At 40.4% G+C, this 24,034-nt stretch overlaps 1 protein-coding gene across 3 annotated transcripts in view; it reads right to left on the bottom strand.

Moving 5' to 3' along the window:
* The window catches only part of KIAA0319 (KIAA0319 ortholog), a 45,918-nt gene extending 24,770 nt beyond the window's left edge, over window positions 1-21,148 (bottom strand). Inside the window, exons 1-5 of one of the 3 annotated variants that reach the window (XM_088168552.1) lie at window positions 21,062-21,148; window positions 18,664-18,830; window positions 9,788-10,557; window positions 2,480-2,663; window positions 262-360 (exon numbers count right to left, since the gene is read on the bottom strand). In XM_088168552.1, coding sequence (XP_088024678.1) covers window positions 262-360; window positions 2,480-2,663; window positions 9,788-10,557; window positions 18,664-18,712 — 1,102 coding nt within the window. In that variant the 5' untranslated portion in view covers window positions 18,713-18,830; window positions 21,062-21,148. The remainder of the gene's footprint in view (window positions 1-261; window positions 361-2,479; window positions 2,664-9,787; window positions 10,558-18,663; window positions 18,831-21,061) is intronic. The other 2 variants (XM_014877806.2, XM_014877797.2) reach the window with 2 other exon arrangements.
* Window positions 21,149-24,034: the final 2,886 nt, after the last annotated feature.

Here is a 24,034-nt window from a genome sequence, read left to right as displayed (position 1 = left end):
TTTTGGTAGAAATTAAAGGCTTTTTATTGAACCATCTGGCTAGTGAGTTCAGGTTCTGAAAGTAAAAGCCGCTAAAAAAATTCCTCTTAAAAATCCAACAGAGGAAATCCTCTCTGCAGTTAGAGCTACAAAAGAGACAGTATTAGAAATGTGAAAAATTGTTCTATCTCAAGTAGTGGATGTTCACAAAACTCAGAATTTGTCTGCATTTATGAGTTGGTAGTGTGTGCATCTCCTTATGTACCAAGGCATTCAACTCACCTGTAGATGGTGGTGGGACAGCAAAGGCATTCAGTTCAACCTCATTTTTGGGTAACATTATTTGTATGTTATCTCCAGCAGACACAGTAAGTTCTTTAACTGCATATAAGACAGGATGAGTACACTATGTTATAACAGATGAAACTGATATAAATTTTGCAATGGATTATGTAAAATTTGACAAGCACTCTACAGAGAATAGGCAGTGATAATTAAAAGAAAAATTCCTTAATGCATTATAAAATAACGATCTATTTAATCATGACTATGATTCCCTCACCTTTTACCAAACCTAAGTTTTTTTCTGTCTCCAGCTATGAAGTGTCATTTTCCCTATTTCTTTTTCAGAGAAAATTACTCTCATCATTCTTTTATATTGGAGGTAACAATGCTCTACATAAAGAGTTACGTATTTTTCTCAGTAACTGGAAGTGCAGTAATTAAAAAAATACAGAAGACAAAAAAAAAGCATAGTAGAACTTTAATATCACATTTTCTTTCACCACGAAGTACTACTTCTATGTTTGTGGGGCAACATGTAAGGCAGGTTCCAATGTCCACCTGCTGTTCCTTTTAAAAAATTCACTTGCACAGCAGGGCAAATGGTTATTTCTTATCTGAATTGCCCATTCAATCCACTTGCTATCCAGTCCTTGTCTGTGAAAACTTTTCTCTTTCAAAAAATGACGAAATACACATAAACAGCCCCCAGCAGAAATATACCAAAGCACAACTTAGGGAAACTTCGCTTAGTCCTGTATTTCAAATGTTTTAAATGCCTTACTTTTAATACTGGGAAATCACAGAACAAAAGCTCTCTGAAGGCAGCATTCACAAGTGTCAAAATGTCCAACTTACAAACCTAGAAGAGATGCCAAAGAAGCTACTCAGCAGCAGCAGCTGATGGGTCTAAAAATGGATGAAGTGAAGACACTGACAGCACACTTTCTATCACTGCTACTTAAATTCACCCAAGGCCTCACAATTGATCATAAAGTTGCCCTAAACACCTGTGGAGTGAAGGTTTGCACTTTGACCTTCACATGAGATGATAACAAAATGGCTAGAAGAGGGTGACGGCCAAAAGAGAGAAAGAGGGACTGTCATTGAGACTTTCTAGACAGTCTGGCTGAGAACACACGAACTTTATGCAATCCTTGTATAAAGCAGTACCTACAGCTTCCCTTCAGCCTGAAGCCTTCCCTTCAGCTTCTTCTTCCAAACCCCTTTTCAGGCCCTCCTCAACCTCCTCCTTCACAGGAGGAGGAAGAGCTGCCTAGTCAACAGTCAGTGGAAATGATGATCCATTGTCTTGGAGAGGAATCTCCTCTTGTAGCTCATCTCTTCCTGTTATCTTCTATTGCTATCCTGGCTGGCACGTTGTATTTTGGTAGAGGTGGTGAAGAATGTCACGAACTGACTTTCTCTACCAGGAAGCAAAGGGCTTAGCTCTCCACATCCCTCAGTACATTAGGAGTGCAGAAAACACACATCTGTGCTTCTCTGCTTCTTGTGGCCCTTCTAATCCTTTGTCAGTGTGCACAGGGAGATAGGAAACTCAGCAGGAGGAGACACATGAACACACGCACAGAATTTAACACAACTAGAGGTCATGGTTGTTAAAAGTCCTTTTCAAAAGCTGCAGCTCTAAGTGTGAAAAGCTTCCTCATAGATTTGAAATTAGAGCAAAACTTTGTTTTTCCAGGATTTGGAGGCCATGTTCTCCACTCTTAAGGACTGAGCTTCCTCAGGTCTCACCTATGTTGCTGCATGGTACCTCGCAAATACGGATAGGCTTCTACTGCAGAATGGTTAAGATGGAACAATGTTCTGAAGAGTCACACCAGAAGTAACAATATGGCTAGAAGAGACTATTCTGAAACCCCAGAAAGCCTCAGATATTGCTTACCAATTAAAAAAAAAAAAAAAAAGAACCTAAATCACTTAAAATAGGTCTTAATCTCTGCTTTTTACTTTGCTGTATTTCCTCGAGTTGTCATTTCCCACTAATGGTGGACTTGGTCAGAATTTTGCCTCAGAATTAAGTGACTACAAGGTCTGGGGTTTGCAGTGCTACTGTAGGTCTACAGGTTTAAAATGGGATTATGTAACAGTTGGGTAAAGAATGAGCTCTTGGAAACCTGACAGTAGAAAAGCCACTCCACTCTCTGCCCAACCTGCAGATACCCTCAGCTCGACAGCTTTGTTGAAACATTACCTGCTTTAGCTGCAGTAGCAGGTGGTGTGAACTGCTGCATGGGCTCGGGCGGTGCAGTATTAGTAGGAAACAGCATGATCCCACCTTCAGTGGCATTCTCTGGGGCCACTGTGGGAGTCTGGGTTTTCTCTGACGTGCCTGGGGAGAAACCTGGTTTATCTGAAGAAGAGGAAGGTGTAGCAGCCTGAAAAAAGGAATTATAGGAAGAGTTGTGAGACATTTGCCACATTTCCAAATTTAGAGGTATGCTGTTTTTTTAACAGCATGTAGGATGACTCTAGCGATTTATGTTACTAGGAGATTCTATTCATGTACAGAACACACATCGAACAAGGACTGTCTTTTTGTTTCCAATGAGGCTTTGTAACAAATGCTAATAATTTTCCAAGTTTTAGATGTAGAACAGTCATGAGATAACCTGGAATACAACTAAGGCTACCAGTTATCAAAATGTTTAAAAAAATCAGTATGACAGGTCTAAATACAGTCATAAACCTTTAAAAGCCGATGTCAGAAAGTCTGTGTGGTATTATTGTCTATGTGCCATACACAAACATAACGAAGTCCTTGCTTCTTACTACATCTGCTCAGTACACAAGCTGCTCATGCTTTTTTATCTCCTCAACAGTAATAAAACATCCTACATGTCTCTACTTCAGGCATCAAGCAGAATTGCCTCACTTTATTAGTAAATTAGAACTGCAGCAAAGGACATGGCAATTGTGGCATGAATAACTCAGCACTGGGTTAATCTTGCCTTTCAACAACACATTATCCTCAATGGGCCAGCAGGTTTTCCTTAATATTCTTAAGACTTATTTCTGACCTAAAGATATGGGAAAAGCGTTTTTTTCAATTATGGCTACTGTGTTTGGCATGTGAAGGTACAGCAAAATACTACTATTTGTACATCATATATTAACTGAAGAATAGGATTATGAAAGTTGGGAAAGTGTACACTTATATCACAAATAAGGGACCCCTAGAGATAGCGCAGTTCAGCCCTCATCCCCAAAGCAGGGTCAGCTACAGCAGACTGCTCAGGACCAAGCTCAGTCAGGTTATGAGTATCTCCAAGGACAGAGAATCCATCTCTCTGGAAAACCTCCAGTGTTTGGCCATCCTCACAGGAAAAAAGATAAGGTTTAGTGTTTAAATAAAATTCCATGAATTTCATTTTGTGTCCATTGTACCTTGTCCTGCCACTGAACAGCACTGAGAAGAGCCTGGCTCCATCTTCTTCACACTCATCAGAGTTATTTATACACATCTGTAAAATCCCCAAACCCTCTCCATTTAAGGCTGAACAGTCCCAGTTCTCTACTCTTTGTATTTCAGTGTTCTACTTTGCCTATGCAATTTGTCTCCCTAGGAAATAAGAGCAGCTCTGCCTTCTGGACAGGAGAAAAAGCTCCCTGTGCAGATGGGAATGTGAAAGCAATGCCACGAACTGTTCCTTCTCAGCCTGCAAGGAAATAGAGAGCACGGAAGTCATCTGCAACTCCATCTCAACCTTCAACAATGGACACAGAGAAATGATCCCTGTGCAGTGCCAGGGATTGTGGCTGTCCAGCTTGAGGATGCTGAGTACCATACCAAGAGCTGCACTTTTGGGTGAGTCCATAACACAGACAACATAAGCACCTTTGTGGTCACACCTCCAGCTCTGCTCCATATGCAGACAGTACTCTCCGAGCAGCTGGACACTTACAGCAGGATCAGGGACTGCAGCTCCTCTAAAGTAGTGCCTTCAGCAAACTCACCCTTGACAGCATGATGTACAGGGAGATCCTCAAGCCCATCCTGCTTTGTATCCTGACAAAAGGTCTTTCCTCCAGATATGTCTCCTTTACATACTCAGTCCACCCTTCATCTTTATAAAGGATTTTCTTCCCACACTTGGGCAAACCGCGTTCTTTTGCCTTCTGTATTTGAGGGAGGTCTACTTTCCTGAGCTTCCTCTGGCTTCTCTCTCCTCATCCTTTGCCAATCCAGCAGCTGAAAACCAGCTATCATGGCTTTGTAGGACAGATGGAGAACAAAGTCACCTCAAACATACCTTTCCAGGGTGCCTCTTCTGCAGTGGCACCAAACATCACTTCAGCTAGCAAATCTAGGCAAGACACTGCAGTCAAAAAAGGTGCCCTGTGGCACTGTCACATCTGAAGCGGTGTCACAGCCAAAAAGACAAACTAAAAATGTTAGCAGACAGCAGACAACTGGGGTAGGGACAATATCAGAAATTAAGTCCTCAGACAGAGACTATTACTGAGAGATTTGCTGGAACAGATGTGGAAGGCAAGATTAACCTAAATTCCAGCTTGGGAAGTGAAAATTAAAGGACAGAATTCCTTCTGGAAGTCTGAAAGGCAGCTCTGCTGGTAGGGCTTTGTGGATTGTTTGCTTTTACCCTTTTTAACAGCCACTATTGCTCAATACAAACACACCAATGGTGAGGGCCCACATGCTCCAGTTCTCTGGGTTTGACTTGAGTGCAAATATCTTGAGAATTCCAACAAAAAATAAGAACAATCACATAACATGAAGCAGAGACTTCAAAATAGAAAGAAAGGTAAACAAATATCCAAGCATCTTTCAGGGCTTTTATACATCCTCTCTGGATCAAGTCAATGTATTTTAAACTAAAAGAACTGTTCAGCTTCTGCAGGCTTCAAAGCTGAAACAAGAGATGAATGTCTATGATATTCAACTGTGTTCTAAGTCTTAAAAATGAATTCTGAAGGCAAGCCAATCAGACACTAAAAGGCTCACCATCACATAGAGACTGTCAGCCATCTTAAGGTCTCTTAGGTAGAGATTTATGCATTTTGACTGCACCATTATCTCTGCAAATACAATAAGCACAAGAATTAAGTCAGGCCTTAGCTATTGCGTAAATGTTTGGAATCTTGCAGCATCAACATAGTAGCAGCTAGACTCTGACTAAGACCTGAAAAACTTGACATGGCTTAGCAGATCAGCAGTTTAACTGGAAATTTAAAAAATAAAATCAATTATTTGCAGATATCTCACTTCAAGGATGGGTAGCACTTCAGATTTCTGTTCTGGGCAGCTGGACAGCATATACTCTGTACAGATTTCTGAATGTACTCATGTTATTGAGTTGTCAGAGAGTGACAGTCCACAAGAACCCTCTGAACTCCCTCTGATGTAAACCCAACAGTCAGGTGACTCACTTAAGTGACAAACCCCATATTCTCTCTCCCAAAATCACATACAGAAAATCCCTGAATCTGACTGCATTTATGACAAGGATGGTCCAAGGGCACACACACCAGAGGTCTTTGGTTGGTTTTTCAGTTTAAAATCTCTGTATAGGTCCTTGCTCAAAGAACACAGCACCTGAGGACACAACATCCTGCTGACTACTGTGAAGGGTGGGAAACAGGGAATCATATTTTTGCCACCTTGCTCTGTCTGGCTTGTCAAAACAGCTTTGTCTGGAAGCTGCAGAAGAGAGCGTGTCAGCACAGATTCAGGAATAGAGATATAAAATTGCTGTGGCAGAACTCAGAGGATGATAGGAAAACATTGTATAATGTGCAACAAACAGGGCAATTCATTAAACTTAGGAGCAAGCATGATTTTAAGACCTTCATCTTTTCATAGCCTATACAAAAACACCACAGTTTGAGAGGTTGTTTGGATTATATACCAATGAAAAAACTATTTGGAGACCTCTTGGCATTTTTAATCCAGTGTAAAAATTTAAGATTTCCTTCATAATAAAATCTGGTTTTCAAAAACCAACTTTTTTCAGAAAGAAACATAAATATGTGCTAAACAATCCATATGAGATTTGATGAAAATGTTTGCTTGTTGGAGAAAGAGACACATAAGAAGGAAATTCTATCACCAGAACATATCATAGACAGTTTTTATTTCATTAGGGTCACAAGTAAAGCTCCCAAACCATAAAAGCTTGAAACCAAGCTGAAAATTTGTGTTAGGCACACCTGGCAGGGCTTAGGTGGCAGATATCTGGCTGAAGGGGCCACCTAGGTGGCCTCAGTCAGTTTGGCAGTGGGTGGAATCAAGCCACCATGCACCAACACTGCAACCTCTCAAATCTAGTTAAAAAAGGGCAACAGCCTCTGTGGGCAGGGGAAACAGGAGGATGTGGGGGGATGCACAGGATACATGAGAGAAAACATCTGGAAGCAAACATTACTGTGCATAGGGCTGGCAACACCCTCGTGGAAACATGCACTCCATGACACCTCCCAAGGAAATGAGGCCCACAGAGAAGCCCACACCAGTGCAGATGAAACAAAAAGGAAGAGTAGCAGAAAAGATAAGTGACAAGTGGAAAGAAGGAGATTGCCATGCACTGACCCCAACCTCCTGTGCCACCTGTCTCCTCACCAAAGCAATTGAGCATAATCTGCAGTGAAAGGAAGGGGAATGAAGACTAAGAAGGGACAGTAGATGTGTCTAGACTGAAGCTGATTCTAGAGAAGGTTAGGGAAAAATATTTGCTAAAACCACTCATCATCTCCATTTCTCTACACATCTAAATTCAAAGGATTCCCACCTAGGAAACAAAGGTTGCTTAGGCTTTGGCAGTTTCTGAAAGCCTTCTGCTTCCCCAGATTCTTTCTTTACATTAATAGAGAGCCTTTAGAGCCATTTCTCAATACATGTCATGAACAGCTTTCAATGTTATCCCATTAACATGCTTTCTACAGCTCTGCTCACAGAGCAGTCCCAAACACCTTCTAACTACATTTGTCTTATCAGTTCTTCAGCATCCTTGTCGGCAGTGGCTAAAGACTGACCCAGCTTTAGAGTTTCAACCCTTCTGCACTGAAAGCAGCAAGCTCATTCCTCACCCTTTCTATTGGAATTTCAATGGGTGTGCTAGCATAATGTTAGCATAATATAAAGAGCACACAAGAATGACTCCTCTGTGTCACTGTGAGAAATAGGTTTCTCTCCATTTCACTTTACAATAAACTCCCATCTACAGTCAGTATACAAAGAGAAAGCAAAATCTTTAGATTCTGGCTGGAGTGGGAAAACCAAAGTAGAGACCTACAAAGCAGGCCTGGCCATATATATTCATCATGGCTGCAGGATGTGAAATCTCAACTTTCATAAAATGGTATTCACAGGATCCCTTAGAGACAGGGAACAAATTTGCTCAGATCTGATAAGTAATTTAGGTGAACTCGAAGTTTTATGACTCCTCTAAGGCACAAGATTAGCACCACACTAATGTGTCTTCCATTAGACAGCAAAATGCAATGAAAACATGCTTCAAGTCTTACTGCACACCTAAAATGCACAAATATGAAGAAGCACAGAGCTACTGCAGGTTCTTAGTGTGGCTTGATTTCCATCACATTACACAGGCAGTAACTAAAAGATTACTGCAAGTTTCCCCTAGCAGATGGAAGGAAATATGGGAGATGAATTTAGTATATGGTTGAGTGTCCTTAATTTTAATTTTGTAAGAACAGCTCAGTTACTGCCCTGTGTTAGAACCAACTGCTGCACTAGTGCATGACAGAATGTCACTCTAAATTTTATTAGCAGGGACAGTCTACTTTTTTATTATACTCTTCATATGTACATATATATATATATATATATATATATATATATATACTTTCTGTATACTAAGAAAAAAACAACCATTATCTACCCCTCTCACCTAAACCTCCATGTTAATTATGCTCATTTTGTGCATGGTAGGAACTTTTTAAAACAGCTCTCCCATTATCAACTCTACTTGCAGAAGCAGTACCTAATTTTCAGCTTGCTACAGCAGTTGTTCTGTTGTCAAGTGTTCTTCCTTACACATGAAGACAAGTTCTAATCTCTTCTCACTTGTGCTCTACAGGAGGCGGTCTCAAAAAGCAACCTGCTGTTATGGCCCCCACTTAACTCCAGGGCACTCTCCTTTGCAATTCTTCCAAACAGATCCCACAAAAGGGGAAAGACTGGCTCTACTGCAGCCCGTGGTTGTGACCCTGCTTCCTAACTTATTCCTGCCCCTCTTAGGAGCTTCTACCTCATTCCTTCATCCCTAACTAATCCCTTGTTTCCTGCAAGGGTGAAGTCCAGCAGTCTCAACCTCCTTCTCAACCTCCTGGAAGCAACTCAAAGCAATAACCTTCTTGGAGTTATCAGCAACCTTCAGAAACTTTCTGCACAGCTTTTGCCCTGCTCTCTTGCCCTCCCAGTAGGTATTGGGGTGTCTTAAATCCACTGTGAGGACCAGGACTGTTAATAGGAGGCTCCTTCCAGTTACCTGAAGTCTTTATCTGTTTCTTATGACTTGCTGCTCTCCATATTATCAGTCATCCCCTTCCAGAACTGCAGTTGTCAGAGATTTCACACGACTTTCTTATTTACTTGCATCTTTCTTCCCTACAGTAACAGCAATAAATTACCATTTTTACAGCAAGAGATACTTGCTGGTTACAAAATCTTGTGGAATTTAGAGCAAGTCAGCTAACATTGATCAATCTGCTCTTTCCTCTAGCAAGGGGAGTCAAACCCAGGCAATGCTGGACTTATAGCCTGTTTAAACTGAACCTACCCTGTTCTTAAGAAACCAAGGTCTCAGTTGATCAAGCTAGTTGGCATAAATAGAGAACAGGTGCATCTTACTAATACTGACAAAGATTGGATTTTAAGTAATTAACTTATTTTTCTAATTATCAGACTCAAGGATTATGAGAACAGAACACCTTATCCACTTTATCCTGCTGCACATCATGGTCTAAAACTGCTATCATCCCTCCTCAAGTTCCATGCCCTTCTCATGTTTTAAAAGCATTATAAAAATTAACTCAGCACTTACATCTGTAATACCATTGTGCATTAGTAGCATGAAACCCATGAAGCAGGTCTAATTTTATTGATGGAGGAGCTTACGTTCCCCACTTAAAGCTTATGGCCTTTGGATACCAGAAGGTCTATTTGTACTGCTCTGCTAACTTCGTCCAGTGAGTCACCAGAGGTCAGAAGTAAAGACCACTGTAACACTATTACACCAGGTCCAGGTTCACTCATTTGTACACTTTTAAAGAAACCACATAGTGCCCTAAAAGGAACTTTACTCTTTATCATCTGATGAAAAAAAAAGTCCTTTAGTGATTCACCTACCTCTTAAGACAATCTTATCCACTTCAGCCTCCTGTACATGGCAACATGACTGTAAGTCATATGAGAGTTATATTACAAAGCAGTAACCTAAGATTTTCAAATATTTGAAAACTAAAATAATTGCCAAGTAGCCTCACCACACTCTGTCTGCTTCCTGAAGGGCAAACATACCTCTTTTTGCAAAGCATCTTCAGGTTCTGCAAGAAGTGGAACAGCTGCTTCCCTTTCAAATGTCTTCCCAGGGAGTGGTGTAATCTCCGGAAGGGATGACCTCTCTGTGGAGTGTTCACTGATGGAAGTCGGTTCAGAGCTGTTTTTATTCGGAAGGCTTTCCACCTTCCCAGCCTCCCCTTTCTTTTCAGCAAAATCTTCCTGGTTATCTCCATCATCACCCATGGAAGTGTTGAAGCCATTTTCACCTGCCACCATCAGGCCCCAGTCAGCATAATCCATACTGTCCTTCTGTGGGTGTTTGATGCCCACCTGAAAGGGGTCCTGCTCCAACTCTTTATAATCATCAATGTATTCAGGTATTTCCTCAAGGCCGGGATCTTTTCCAAGCAGAGACAGCTTCTTCAGGCTACTCACTTCCTCTGATGGGTCATTCTGGAGTCCCACAGAGTGGACCATGCTTGGGATCACTTGCCCAAACCCTAGCAGCGAGGCTGGCCTTTGAGAAGGCCTCAGCACAAAGGTAAGGTAGGACTTTACAGTTTCAATTTTTTTAGGTTCACAATTGTCCTTGTGTTGGCAGTTCACGATGTAACAGCGCCGTTCAAACATCCAGGACAAGTCACAACCAGAGAGGTCACAACACGCCGCGATGCAGTCGGACACTGACAACGCGTGAGGAACCCGCATGATTTTAGTGGTTTCTAAGTTGGGAGATATAACTGCACCTGAGTACGTGGCTCCTTCTCTGCACTGCTCACAACTGGAACCTGCAACAACACCAACATAAGGCACAGCACTACAACCAAGCCATAATATAGTTTTCTATAAATGACCATAAATGGCTTACAAGATAGAGACATGTGGTACCCTGTTTAAAAAAGCTGATTTCCTTTCACTAACATCACCACTACCTTTTTAAAGCATGTCCCTTTGCAATGATATTTGTACTTTGGAGGACTTTTCAGTGTAGGACCTTGACATATTTTGCAGAAGTACCTTTTACTCCTGTGCTACAAATTCAAATACATAGAGATGAAAGCAAGTTGCCAGTACTTAAAAACAAGAACAGAGCAGAGAATACAAAAAAAAAATCATGGGGTACTTCCATTACCTCTACAGCATGTTCCTACTGGGATCTCTAAAAACATGTTTTAAAACAAAACTCAAATAAGATGCTGTAGCATATCATTGCTTCACTTGAGGGAGAAGGGAGCAAAACTCTAAATAGGAGAAAGATTTGTCATCTCATCTGAATGTCATGAAGAGTTCTTCATTCCAATATACTTACTGGTCTTAATATAAAACCTGGATCAATTTCTCAAACTTTTGCTGCTTTACCCATAAGCTCATGTGAAAACTCGAATTTGCTCCAGTATGGAGCTCTTCCCTTTATTTGCAGAAAAGCTGCATGCAATCTTTTAACATGACATCAGAATTATTTTCATAGCACATTACAGACTGAGTGTGAAATGGTAAAAAAAAAGCATGAATCAACAGATTATATATTCCAGTCAGTTTTTTACATCTTTTCTAGGTGTTTTTTCCCTGGTTATAACTGCTCTTCACAATTCCTCTTCCTAAAATCTGATTATGATTCAAGAAAGTTGAGTAAAACCAGAAAATTATTCTCTTTGGTTTTTTACTGGACTTGCTAACTCAATGAATGAAAACAAACATGCTCCCACAGTGGAGCTAACGCAGCAATGGAAAACAAAGCTGACTTTGGCTGCTTTGTACCTCATTATTCACAATTGTACAGGTCAGGAAAAATTAATTCAAGGAGCAGGAATAGGCTGGCAATAGGGGTTAGGTCTGAATATGACATGCAATATGTCCAGCACCACATTACAGTTCCCACCACCTCATCTGGGCTGAGCTGTAGCACACTCCTTCACAATACATGGTCTGAATACAACTATTAAAATATACATAGGGAGTCAAACTGCTTGGGAAGAATGCAAAGCTTGCAAAGTAGGTTAGTTCAATGCAAAAAAAAAAACCCCAAAACAAATCAAACAAACAAAAACATGGCACCACATAGTGAGGGATAGAGTGGACAAGATGGCATGATGGTTTTGCAGAGCTGGCTGTGTCAGTAAGGAAAAACATGAAACAAAAATAAATTAAAAAAAAATCTGATGACTTGCAAATAGGCATAGCTGAATAGGAAGCTGACAAAAAGGATAAAGAGCTCCAAGTACCATTTTTCTGACTGCAGCTACTCTTTCACACTAGGAAAGCTAGGATTTGTGAACTGTTCCACTTTACTCTTTCATTGAAAAAAATCTATCCAGGGGAATGTACTTAAAACATCCTATCCTGTTCTTACACAGCCCAGACATGAAGTATTCTTATCTGTACCCAGAAGATGCTCAAGATCTCTGCGTTTTTTTTCTGTTACACTGCATATAAACATTTCCTCTACATTCCCTTTTACCTGCAAGAACACAAGGCCCTGGCAGAGACTTGGAATTGTCATCACAAGTCTTTTCTTTAAGTTGTCTGCACAACTTAGCACAGAGTGCCAGAAAAACTCTGGGTTAAAATTAAGTACAGGAGTCAGGCATCCTAGTCAAACATTCTATCTTTTTGCAACTCATATGCATTTAGTTAATCCTATAAATCAGTAGTGAGATGAGAAACAGCCTTTAAAAAGGGAAAACAGAAACATGACTGTGCAAATGTGTAATATTAGGTCAGCAACAAATCATTACAATGAATACTTTAGGAACAGCATTATAAAGTGAGCCAAAAAGCTACTTTGATGGCTGTTTTCATCACAGCCCTTTTTTAACTTATTCCTGAAATAAGTGAGTTTAAAAAAAGAGTGTGTTTAAAAAAACCCAAAAACTGAAGGTTTCAATATTTGTTCAGAACAGAATGACCAGTGGTTCTTGTTTTAGAGACAGGCCTACACAACTGGGACACTCCACAGCTCTAACCTGAGGCCAGGCTTCAAGTCCTCAATCAGTTTCAAATTTCACTCCACCACTTTCAGTTTGACACATCAGTTATCACACTGCAGAGTCAACATCCCTCAAAATTCATGGTGCATCTTTAGCCATAGAGAGAAGACTGATTCTCTTTATTAAAAGGCAAAACCCTCTGGAACATGAGTCAATAGCCTAAAACTTCTGCAAGCTAAGTGTTTCCCTTCCTCTTAGCTGCACCGTTACATTTCCACTAGGACAACACTGACATACCCAGAGACCTAGTCAGGCAAGTTGGTTACTGTAAAAAAAACCCCTCAACCTACATCCCCCACCAAAATCCTAACAAAGTCACAGTGTGGAATAGAGTTTCATTTTCAAGATATTCCCTCCTTTAATGAGGGAACATCCACACCTGTCTTTGAGCTTCACACTTCTGCTCCTTCACATCTTGGAGCATGAGTACACTGATGTCCAGAGCCCATCAGGAATACAGCTGTTCCCCTGTTGCAGTTGGCTGGAGACCTTTCCTCAAGTGGACATGGAAACCTAAGAGTTGCTCTCCCCCACGCTCACACAGCCATGAGCACTTGAATGACTTGGTGACAAGTACTCTTCAGCCAGTCAAGTAGCAAATTGTGATGGTGTACTAACACAGAGGACATCACAGCTAATCACCCCAGCAGGAAGCCCTGCAAGGGCAGAACTATCCACTCTGTTTGCTTTCCCTAGCAGCAAGCACTGTAAGAAAAAGTAGAACGAAGGGGCAAGAGGAAATGTACAGTAATAGAGAAAAGCTCAGACCTTGCACCAAGCCACATTTGACTTTTACCCATTACCTTTTCGCTGGCAGCACAGCATTGAGAGCCCACAAAGCACATTATTTTCACAGCCTAAAAGCATCTGAACTACCTGAGCATGGAGGATACTATAGGAGTTTGCTACAGGAAGAGTAGGATTGTCCCTGTTTTCTTGCCATATGCTCCATCTTTTAGCAGCAAACAATTTCTATTCTGTTTTTAGGCTTCGTGGTTTTTTTTTTAATCTATGCAAGTAACTTTTACCTCATTTGGTGAATTTTGAGATGAAAGACATTGTATCAGTAAAAAATAAGTTCTGTTTTTTCCTACTACCATAAAAACATACTGAAACAATTTTGATAAGGTTCTGGAAGCAAAATTAAAATAAGTTTTTATTTTTAGTGGCAGTCATCTAAGAGGAGAAATTAAAATTCCAAATTTCAAGCTAGAGAGAATTTCCACAGCAGAGCTATAAACCCCTGCAAAGCATACTTCATATCATAAATGATGAAAAAGGTTTATACTCCATCAGCTTTGGTAATGCCCTACAGAAGGTACTGTCTTGGAAACCAAAAAAAGCAGTATCACTGACATCTGAACATTTCAACATCTGAAATGTCACTGCATTGGTTCCTCTAGCAGCAGCTAACATCTCTGCACACATGAAAGCAGTTTCATTCTTTTACTGCAGGCTGCCCTGAGGTTGTTTGGACCCCGAGGTCTCTCAGGTCTTTAAACACAGATACATATATGATAACAAAGTACCCTTTTGGGTGTTGGTAAAGGTGCCGACTGAGGAACAAACAGATTTAAAAATTGCTCAGTTACATAAAAGCAAATCCTCCAGACAAGATATCAACAGTAATCTAGTTACATCTGCAAATAATGATCTGCAAGGCCTTTATGGTCATTACAGCAGTCTTCACACTTCTTTTGTCCAGGATCTGTCAAGGCATCATAATTAGTTCAGTGGGTCTGATGATCCTTTGCAAGTACTGTTTTCATTCCATGAATTGTCATCATCCCTGTTTGTTGCTGATAAATCAACTAAGTGCTATTTAAAAAGAAAGAAAAAAAAAATAAGATGGGTAGATGCACGGCTGCAACTATTGCATCCCTCCACAAGGAAATGTCAGACCACTTCCAGAGGTATGGACAATGTGAACTAACCTGGCATACAGCATAACTCACCATCATCTCAGAGATAGTAATCAAGCATAACACGATCTTGTATCTCTGGAAAGACCTGTGTGAACCAGGATACTAGAACATCTAGGCATGGTAGTATAACTAACAAAGAATGCACCACGACCCCAGGGCAGTGGTTCCATTGTCATTTCAAAGGCATACCTACATCTTAAAGTGTCCCTTGACATTCCTGGCCTGGGCTTTACATGTTAGACATGTAGGAAGAAAAGGGTATTAATCTTTTTCAAAGTCCAAGACGAGTAGTAGTGAAATGTGTTGAAAATTGAGGGCTTGTAATGCATTTAGAAACACCTTCTGCTAGAGTAAGGAAAAGGACATTGGTGAAGGCTATCAGAGAATATGGGAGGTCATATAATCTACATCTGGGCTATGTGGACTTGAAAACAGGAGACCAGATAGCACAACACCTGTGACTGCAATTACCTGGTAATCACTGTTTATATTTTTATTGGAGTGGCTAATCTCAAACCAAAGCACACAACATACACACACAATATGACAAAATAGAGAGTCAGCCATGAGAACACTATTCATAATATTTGCAGAAATGCATTTTAATAGCAGTATTTGCAAGGTCTGCTTCGAATGTCAAATCAGATTATACCTGCTCAAAATGAGAGCTAGGCTTAATTGCTTCCAAGATACTGGACTCCAGTTGCAAAGTAAACTCATGTTTCTGTGCTGGAAAACAATGTTTCCTCTCTCTCATAGAGAAAAAAGAAATTGATACATTAGCAAAAAAACATTAATGGCCAGAATAATTGAAATGTATTTCAATATAGGCTGTTTTCATCAATTAATGAATTAAAAAAAGTGAAATGAGATTATAAGCACGCTAAGGGATATCTGTATGGATAAATTAGGAGCTGCATCCACGTTTTGGAAATCAATCACCCAAAATGCATGAGATGTTGAGTGACAGACGCATGGTACACACTCATACCTATTGCTACACTCTGCTAAAGCCTCCTGAAAGGCATGAACATTAGTCAGTGATGGATATCTGTATCAATTAGGTTTATGTGGCAAATCTTGGTAGCTGGGGGCGAAGGAAATGGACTGCCAGAACGTCTTTGTGAGAAGACACCAGAAAATGCCCCATGTCAGGACAGAACCTGTTACAAGACTGACTCACAATTGGCCAAGGCTGAGTCAACCAGGGACAGTGGCAAGAAGTCTGGCACAACTGCAGGAGAGGGGAGAGAGAAGTAAGAAAATGTGAGAAAAGCCATCCCGTATATAGCAAGGTCAGTGAAGAAGGGGTAGGAAGTGCTCCAGCGCCAGTGCAGGGACTCCCCTGCAGCTGTGGTGAAAATCACGGTGAAGCACATTGTCGTGCTGCAGTCCATGGAGATCCACAGTGAAGCACACACCTTCCTCTGCAGCCCATGAAGGACCCCACCCCAAAGCAGGTGGATAAGCCCTGAAGGAAGCTGCAAACCCTTGAAAAATCCAGGTTGGAGCAGGCTCCTGGCCTGAACCTCACGAAGAGGAGTTCACATGGAAATACATCTTCCAGCAGGACCTGTGACCTCACAGGGGATCCACACTGAGGCAGCCTGCTCCTGAAGGACTTTCATGTGAAAAGGACCCATAGTGGTGTAGTTCTTTAAGAATTTGAGCCCATGGGAAAGACCTCACATTGGAGCAGGGAAAGGATGTGAGGAGAAAGGAAGCATTATGAACTAATTGCAACCTTCATTCCCTGACTCTCTGAGCTGCTCAGGGGAAGAAGAAAGAAGAATTTGGAGTAAAGTTGCATATAGAAAGATGGGAGAAGTGAGGGCTTTTTATAGTAGTTCTTGCTTCTCATTATCCTGGTCTCCTTAATCGACAATAAATTAAATAAACTAAGTCAAGTCTCCTCTGCTCTTGATTGTAACTGGTACACGACCTCCCTGTCTCGATCTCAGTCCATGAAGCTTTTAATCTTATTTTTCTCTCACATGTTGCTGAGAAAGAGAAGTGATGGAGTGACTTGCTGTGCGCCTGGCAGCCAGCAAAGGTCAAACCACACATTCATTAAAAGCAGTAAAACATTATTAGTAAAAAACCATCATGCACAAAATAAAACTAAATAAACATCACCTAAACAGGACAGAGTAGCCCACCTCAATTTATTTTAATGAACCACAGCATATTCTTCAATATCTTTCCAACATTATTCATTAGTGAGGCTGTTTCTCTCTTCTCTTCGCGATGGAATGTCAAGCCTTTCTTTCCTATATTAAATCAGTTTTCTCATTATCTTAAATTAAAACAAGTATTGAGATAACTTGGGGGTTTTTTTTAAACAAAAGGTAGCCTTTAAAAGCACAAGCTCATGTGCAGAAAAAAAATTCAGAATTAACATCTAGCAAGTTCCTGAGTCTCAGCCAATTCACCTTAAAGCCTGTACTAAAAAGAACTCCTTTTGACTTAGAAGAGATGAGCATTTACTCATACTGATACTTTGTAGCAAACATATCCTGGAAAATAGCAGGAACCTCCCAGTTTAATTAAATATTAATTGTATTAAAAATTCTGCAAATTATTGAGATGGAAACAAATACTAATATTTTTACTAAAATAATATGAGCTATTAGATTATATTATCATCTAAACACTGTGTGCTGGTAGTTGAGATACAGGTAGAGGCTTGAAATACAGACAGAATTTTGTGAGCAATAGTCTTGTTCTCAGACAAGCCAAGAGAGCATAGCAAATTTGCAGCTAAAAACAGATAACTTCCTATATGCATGTGGAAGATGTTCTAGTCTGCTAACAATTAACACTACTATCAAAAGCATGAAATTGTGACATTCTCTACAGGCAAATTTTATAATACTGCACATTACTGTCTTCTGTTTAAGTTGCTGTGTTTTGTTTTTTTCCTAAAGATACTAGCATAGCCCCTACAGCAGGTACTCAGTATTTCATAGGAGAGGATTTTATTTACAAAAGGCATACTTGTTCACTATAGCAACAAAAAAAACTCAACTCCAGATTCTCTTCAAAAAGCTAGGCACTATGAGATCCTCATGGTCATCCTGATAACTACCTTGAACCATCTATGAGCTCAGACATAGTTAATGTCTATCCCCCTCAGCTTAGGCTAATATGCACCCCCTTCCACCCAACTATTTCGAATTCAGCAGTCAATTTAAGCCTTAGCACATTAAGCAGGTCTCTCTGTCATGAAACATCCCATTCTGTTTATACTAAAAGAGGTGAAAGTCAGATAACAGTGCATCATTTTCTCAATTTCTGCTAATATGGATACTACCAGTACCACCATAGACAGAATTCAAACAATATTTTTTAAAGTAAATAAACCCCACTTCTTCATGTATTTTTCATCAGTTACCATATCAAAACTACCTGCACCAGATTAAGTCTCTCTCTGACAGAGGCAGTATTAACTATCATACTTCATCTCTGTGGTTATGGAAATAAATTACCTATGCCTGTGGCTGAAGCAGAAAATTTCAGGACTTTGTGTTTTTTGAAAAGATAGATATGTTTGTAGGGAGTGTGATAAGGTGAGAGATGTGAACCAGTGCACTCACACTACTCATATATGAACCACCTTATGATAATTCAGAACAAAAATGTAGAATGCTCAGAATGCAAGCAACACATTAATCTTCAATTCCTTTCCTGCAAGTGAAAAAAAGTGAAAACTCTTTGAACTCTTCCACCACCCACTCTTGCCCCATGCATCTCCCCTAAAACAGCCTGCTGAAATTGGCTTCAAACATCCACTCACAACTGCCTTCCTCCATTGCAACTTACAAAGCTGTAACTTACCAAAGCTTTTTGCACTGAGGAGTCACAAGATCTCCTAGCTTTTGCCTTATTCATATTTTATTTCACAGCTGTATACACACTCCAGGAGCATTTAATTCACTTGTTCTGTCTGGATGACTCAGTTACAGGAGAAGAAAACTCATACCTGTTATTGTCCATAGGAACAGGCAGAGAACACCAGGTCCAAATGCCATGCTGCACCAGCAAGGCAGTGACAACTGCTTTTCCAGCCGGTCGTGTGGAAATTATTGGTCTCAATGCTGGGGTTTTTTTTTCTAATATTGTTTAGTGTCCTGCTGTGGCCATCAAGCACTGAAACAGATAGCACAGGAAAAAATAGGTCAGATGTGAGCATTAATTAGAATGTCATAGTAAAAGACAATAGACAGGTGACATGCAGGCTTTATCATCACTTCCAGACTTCTTGATGGATGACACAGTAGATCAGGCATCCTGAAGATACAGAACCAATTACCCACCTGGAAATCTCTTTCTCTAGAGATGCAGAAATACCCCAGAAATATTTGCACCCTTGGGGCTCCAGTACCTCAAACCCCACAAATACTCTGTCTGCAGTTATGGAGATCCTGGTTTAGCTGTGACTTGAAACTAGCAGGTACTTTTAAATGAGGACTCACAGACAGCATTTTCCATGCTAAACTCCATGCAGTGTTAAGCCAGTTTTTGAGGCAGTGCTCAAGCTATTCCTTCCCAGCTATCAAGGCAATGCAAGCAGACACTGCTCCAGAATTTCTAGGGAGACATTCTTTGTCAGGACACTAAATTCTCTAAATAAGACATCTTAAGCAACAAATAGATGCAAGGAATGAATAGTTCAAAACAACATTATTCATGCAAGACTCATGCAAGGAAAAAAACTAGTTTAGCCAAACTCCCTCCTCATAAAGGATCCTAAATGGATGCTTGACCAAGAAACATTTCTGTAAATGAAAACACAGGTAGTGGTTTTTTCAGTGGACAGCCCTCCTCAAGGCCGAGTATCACACACTCATTACATGACTTTCATATTTCAGCTGTCTATATCTACATATGATAGAAATGCTGCTAACTGGCTGCTCTTGGCAGGTTCCTCACCACACAATTTTATATGATGAAAGACCATCTAGGTCTTTTCCCTTGCAAAAGAAAAAGTAAGTTACTTAGACAAGCCAGGGCTGACTGAGCTAGAGCAGAAACCCTAGCAGCTCAGCAGTAGGACCTTTCCTCTCCAAGAAGGGATCCTTTACAGGTGGCATGTCTCTAAAACACACAAACAACTGGACCCTGATCTGCAACTTGAGCTTCTGAGACTGAACACAGCTTTTCCAAAGCAAGACATGTATTTATCTCAAGACAAAAGGGACCAGATGTTTGTATTAGATGTTAGCAGTTCTATCAACAGCTGAGTGAATCAACTGATGGAGTAAATATTTCCCCCAGTTAGTTCATCAAAGAGTGTGGCTGCCTCCCTGAGGAAGCCAGACCAGCATGAGCCAAGTGAACAGGTGCCTAAAGCTGATACAGAGTAAAAAAACTAAACAACTAACTAACAAATTTCAAAGACAGCAAAGGGCCTGAGCTAGCTTCAATCCACAGGTTCCACCCCAGTGACAGAGGATGCCCAGTGTTGTGACGCTGGGATTATGGAGACCAGTGATGGGAATCATATTGGTATTGAGAGAGAATTGTATATTGCCACTGCTACATTTTGCCAAGTATAATGGATATGCATTGTGATTTTAGTATACTTTGTATTGCTTCACTAAATGAGAAATTCCGTGTCACAGTAAGGATCTCCAAATAATTAAATCTGATATTAGATATTGCATGCTCTACATATAGAATATCTAAATGAGCCTGGTCAAAGAATACTGACAATTTCTCCTCAAGACTGTAGTATAAGCATTAACTTTGCTCAAAACACAAAATGATTACAGAACATGACTAGAGCAAGGACTGTCCCAAGTACAAAAAGATAAGGCTTTGGGCAAGGTCCCCATAAAACTCAGAGAGACTATTACTAACATTCCAAAAGCCTGATACTTGACTTCCGTGACCTTTGTTCTATCCAACATAAAACCAAATCCCCTTCCTAAGGCAGCTGCCTTAGTGAAGAATAAGCTGGTCCTCCCAATCTATTCCTATGCTGCACAATTAGAAAAATTATCTCTGATCACAAAAAACAAAAAAAATCAAACACACAACACTATACTGCTTCTAAGATTATGCTATTTTAATATCTGTAATTAAATGTTCTCTCAGGAAGCAATTGCTGACATTATACACATAGCTGTGCTGCTCTGTAGCATATTTAGTAAGGCTTGACCTGAAAGAGAGCAAAAGGTTTTCTGGATGCTTCCAACTACTACATCTATGATACAAAATTTTCAGCAACAGGGCCATTTTTTGCTGTCTTGCATTACCTAATTGCTCTTCTGTCCTTCTATCAACTATAAACTTAATTGGTTTTTTACCAGACAAAAAGACCAAAAGTTCTTTTTTTTTTTTTTTTTAAGCCAAGTCATTCTAAATGTTCTACTTACGCAGCCACTGAAGGAACCACTGAGCAGTGTTAGGGTACTGGACCATTGACAACTGAAGAGAAATGAGCACTTCTGCACAAGAGAGAAAGAGTCAGTCCTGAAGGTCCAGCAACATGGAGCCTCATCTTCTGATTTCACTGTAAATGTGAAGCGAGCTGAATTGTTTAATTTTACACTGAACTGAACTATGGAGATTAACACAACCCATTCACAGAATGGTTGAGATTAGAAGGGACTTCAGGAAGTCACACTGTCTACCCTGCAGCTGAAGTGGAGCTGGCTGGAGGACCTGGAGCTGGCTCCCAAGGACCATGGCCAGACAGACCCAAGGATGGAGACTCCACAAACTTCCTGGACAATCTGCCAGTACATGGTCACCCTCATCATGAGAAAGTCTATTAATCTGGATCTCAGTTATGCAGACAGGGATCTCCAGCTGAAAATAGATGATTTCTTAAGCCTTTCCTTAAGCTGAATCCAGCAGCATACACCTGCCCATGCACATTTATTCTAACACATTATCAAGGTGATTATTTTTATCTGGCGTTTTATTTCAGAACATTCAAACTAAACCAGAGAGATATACAGAGCATAGAATTTTTATAGACTTCACCCTTCAATGGTTTTTTAAATATTCCTGTGGCTTTTGAGAAAAAAAATCAGAGGAGCAGAAGGACCGTATATTCCTACTAAATATTTCCAACTTATTAGCACAAACCCCCAAATACTTCATCCTTGAGGGACAGAGAAGAGATATTATTATGGTAAGACCACAATTTCACATACAGCCTTTTCCAAGTCTAGAAGGATTTCTGTAGAAACAAGGAAAAGTTGTTAGCCACAAAAACCCCCATGATTTGCAGAACAATTTACTACTGCAGATCAAGGTTTCTGAGATATTGTGCATTTGCTGTAACCTTCACCCATTCCCAGAAACAGGCAAATGGACCATTTGCCTAAGAGAGACTTTTAGTTCTTTAGCCTGAGGAAAAATGCATCAGGCGTTGTATCAGAACATCACGAGGTCAAAATTAACCGCAACCACAGGCGGAAAAATAATTTGTTTATTTTATAGGTCTTTTCCTCTGCAAGGCCAACTTTACAGTCTCATTGTCACTAAAAAGAGACAAGTGGCAGCTTCTCTTTCCTAAGAACAGCTCCCTGAGGAGTCTACATGATTACTTTTAGCAACACTGGGACAAACACTGAGAGATGGTGCCAATGATCCAGACGTTTTCAGCATTATTTGTCCCAGGTTCAGAAACAAAAGTTCTTGAAGCAACTGCTCGTGGATGTGTTTTTTGTTTGTTTTTTTTTGTTTGCTTGTTGCTTTTTGTTTTGTTTTTCTTTGTTGTTTTCGTTTTGGTTTGTTTGTTTTTAAATTTATATTAAGAAGACATGACTTAACAAAGCTGCAAAATGCCAGACTTTGGACCACATACATAATCTTCACTGAATCCTGATGGGATACACCATGTGAGGCTACAGTGAATGCACAAAAGCAGCACTGTGTCCTCCCATGCTCCTTTGTGGCTCCACATCTATTGATGTTTAATTTCCACACAATAAAAGAGCTCGCATTCAGTGCAACACTAGCTTGTGCCTCCTGATACTAGGATCAAGCTCAGACACAAAGCACACCCGGTCACAATTCAGTGCACAGCTTCTGACCCACAGATGAGAACAAACCAGACACTGCACACCTTCTTAAACTGTTAAAACATAAACAGTGCTGCAGTGTGTGCATGCAATGCTCCTCTTATCTTCCCCCATGATACTCTTCTGTTCCGCACACGTACAAGTTTCATCACACAAACACAAGACACAGTAAAATCTAAGGTGGCCAGCCCTGAGATCCCAGCAGTTAAAAATAACTAAGGCCATGAGATTAATTTGCTAGCTGAATCTCTATCCTTCACATAGAACACAAAGCCTTTATTTTTATAACAAAATAAACAGACAGCATTGCTGGTAATTACTTTGGCATTTCTTGGCTCTTAAGAGTTCAAGTCTGACTTGCACTCTTGGCTAGAAGAAGGATGGCAGCCTTGAGCAGCAGGTATGATGAAAACAGAGATGTATTACACATATATTGCCTTACTCTGAAAACTATATTTTTCTGTTCCAGCTGGCAGCTTTTGGCAGTGCTCTAACCAACAGGATAAGGAGAAATTCTGAACTGATCCCTCTAAAGAAACATTTTGACTTCATGATCTTTTAAACATATGCAGTTGCTGATCAGGACTACAACATTTTTTCATAGAAAACACATGAAGTACAACGGATATCCAAGGAAAGGAATTACCTTCACATTCCACCTCTCCTCCACCCCAAATCTCACTCTGCATTTTTGTTCCCCTTAACTTTAATGCAGACTCAAGTAATTTTCTCCCACAGCGAGAGAAAGGGGTCAGCTAAGCAGAACTATATTGCCACTTCCTACACAAAATTAGGCCAGAGCCATTAGCAGTAAGAACGTGTACAGACTGAATTACCTGTGTCTGGGAAGACGTTCAAATCCTTCAGTTGCGAAACTGCAAACAGAGCATAAGGGAGTATGCTGGTGCTCCACAAAAGATGTAGCAGAATCCCTGCATGCCAACAAAATCAGAGACAGGGACAAATGGTGTCATGAAGGCAGTCAGAGAGCGCTGCCAGGCAGCAGAAACCTCCAGGAGAATGAGGGCCCTGAACACTGAGCCCAGCCACACTGGCATCAGTGGGAAAGGCAGGCAGGAGCTCCTTGCCTCCTTGCCCTTCTGGTCATTATCACAGCTAGGGAACATTTGAAAAATAAAATAAAATCAAAAGCAGGCTTTTTTATATTTAAAAATATAAAGCAGGCCGGCTGAGCAAATGAATGTATAACCACACCTAATGAAAGTGACACATACTTGTCAGCATTTCTATTAAATGTAATACAAGACAATCCTTCAGAAAACCCACCTCTCATGAAGAATTCAAATTAGCTAT

The sequence above is a fragment of the Sturnus vulgaris genome, chromosome 1 (assembly GCF_052056855.1).
Source record: "Sturnus vulgaris isolate bStuVul1 chromosome 1, bStuVul1.hap1, whole genome shotgun sequence".
Taxonomy (NCBI): Eukaryota; Metazoa; Chordata; class Aves; order Passeriformes; family Sturnidae; genus Sturnus; species Sturnus vulgaris.
Note: the sequence above shows the minus strand (reverse complement) of the source record. Positions and strands in the feature narration are given on the sequence as shown.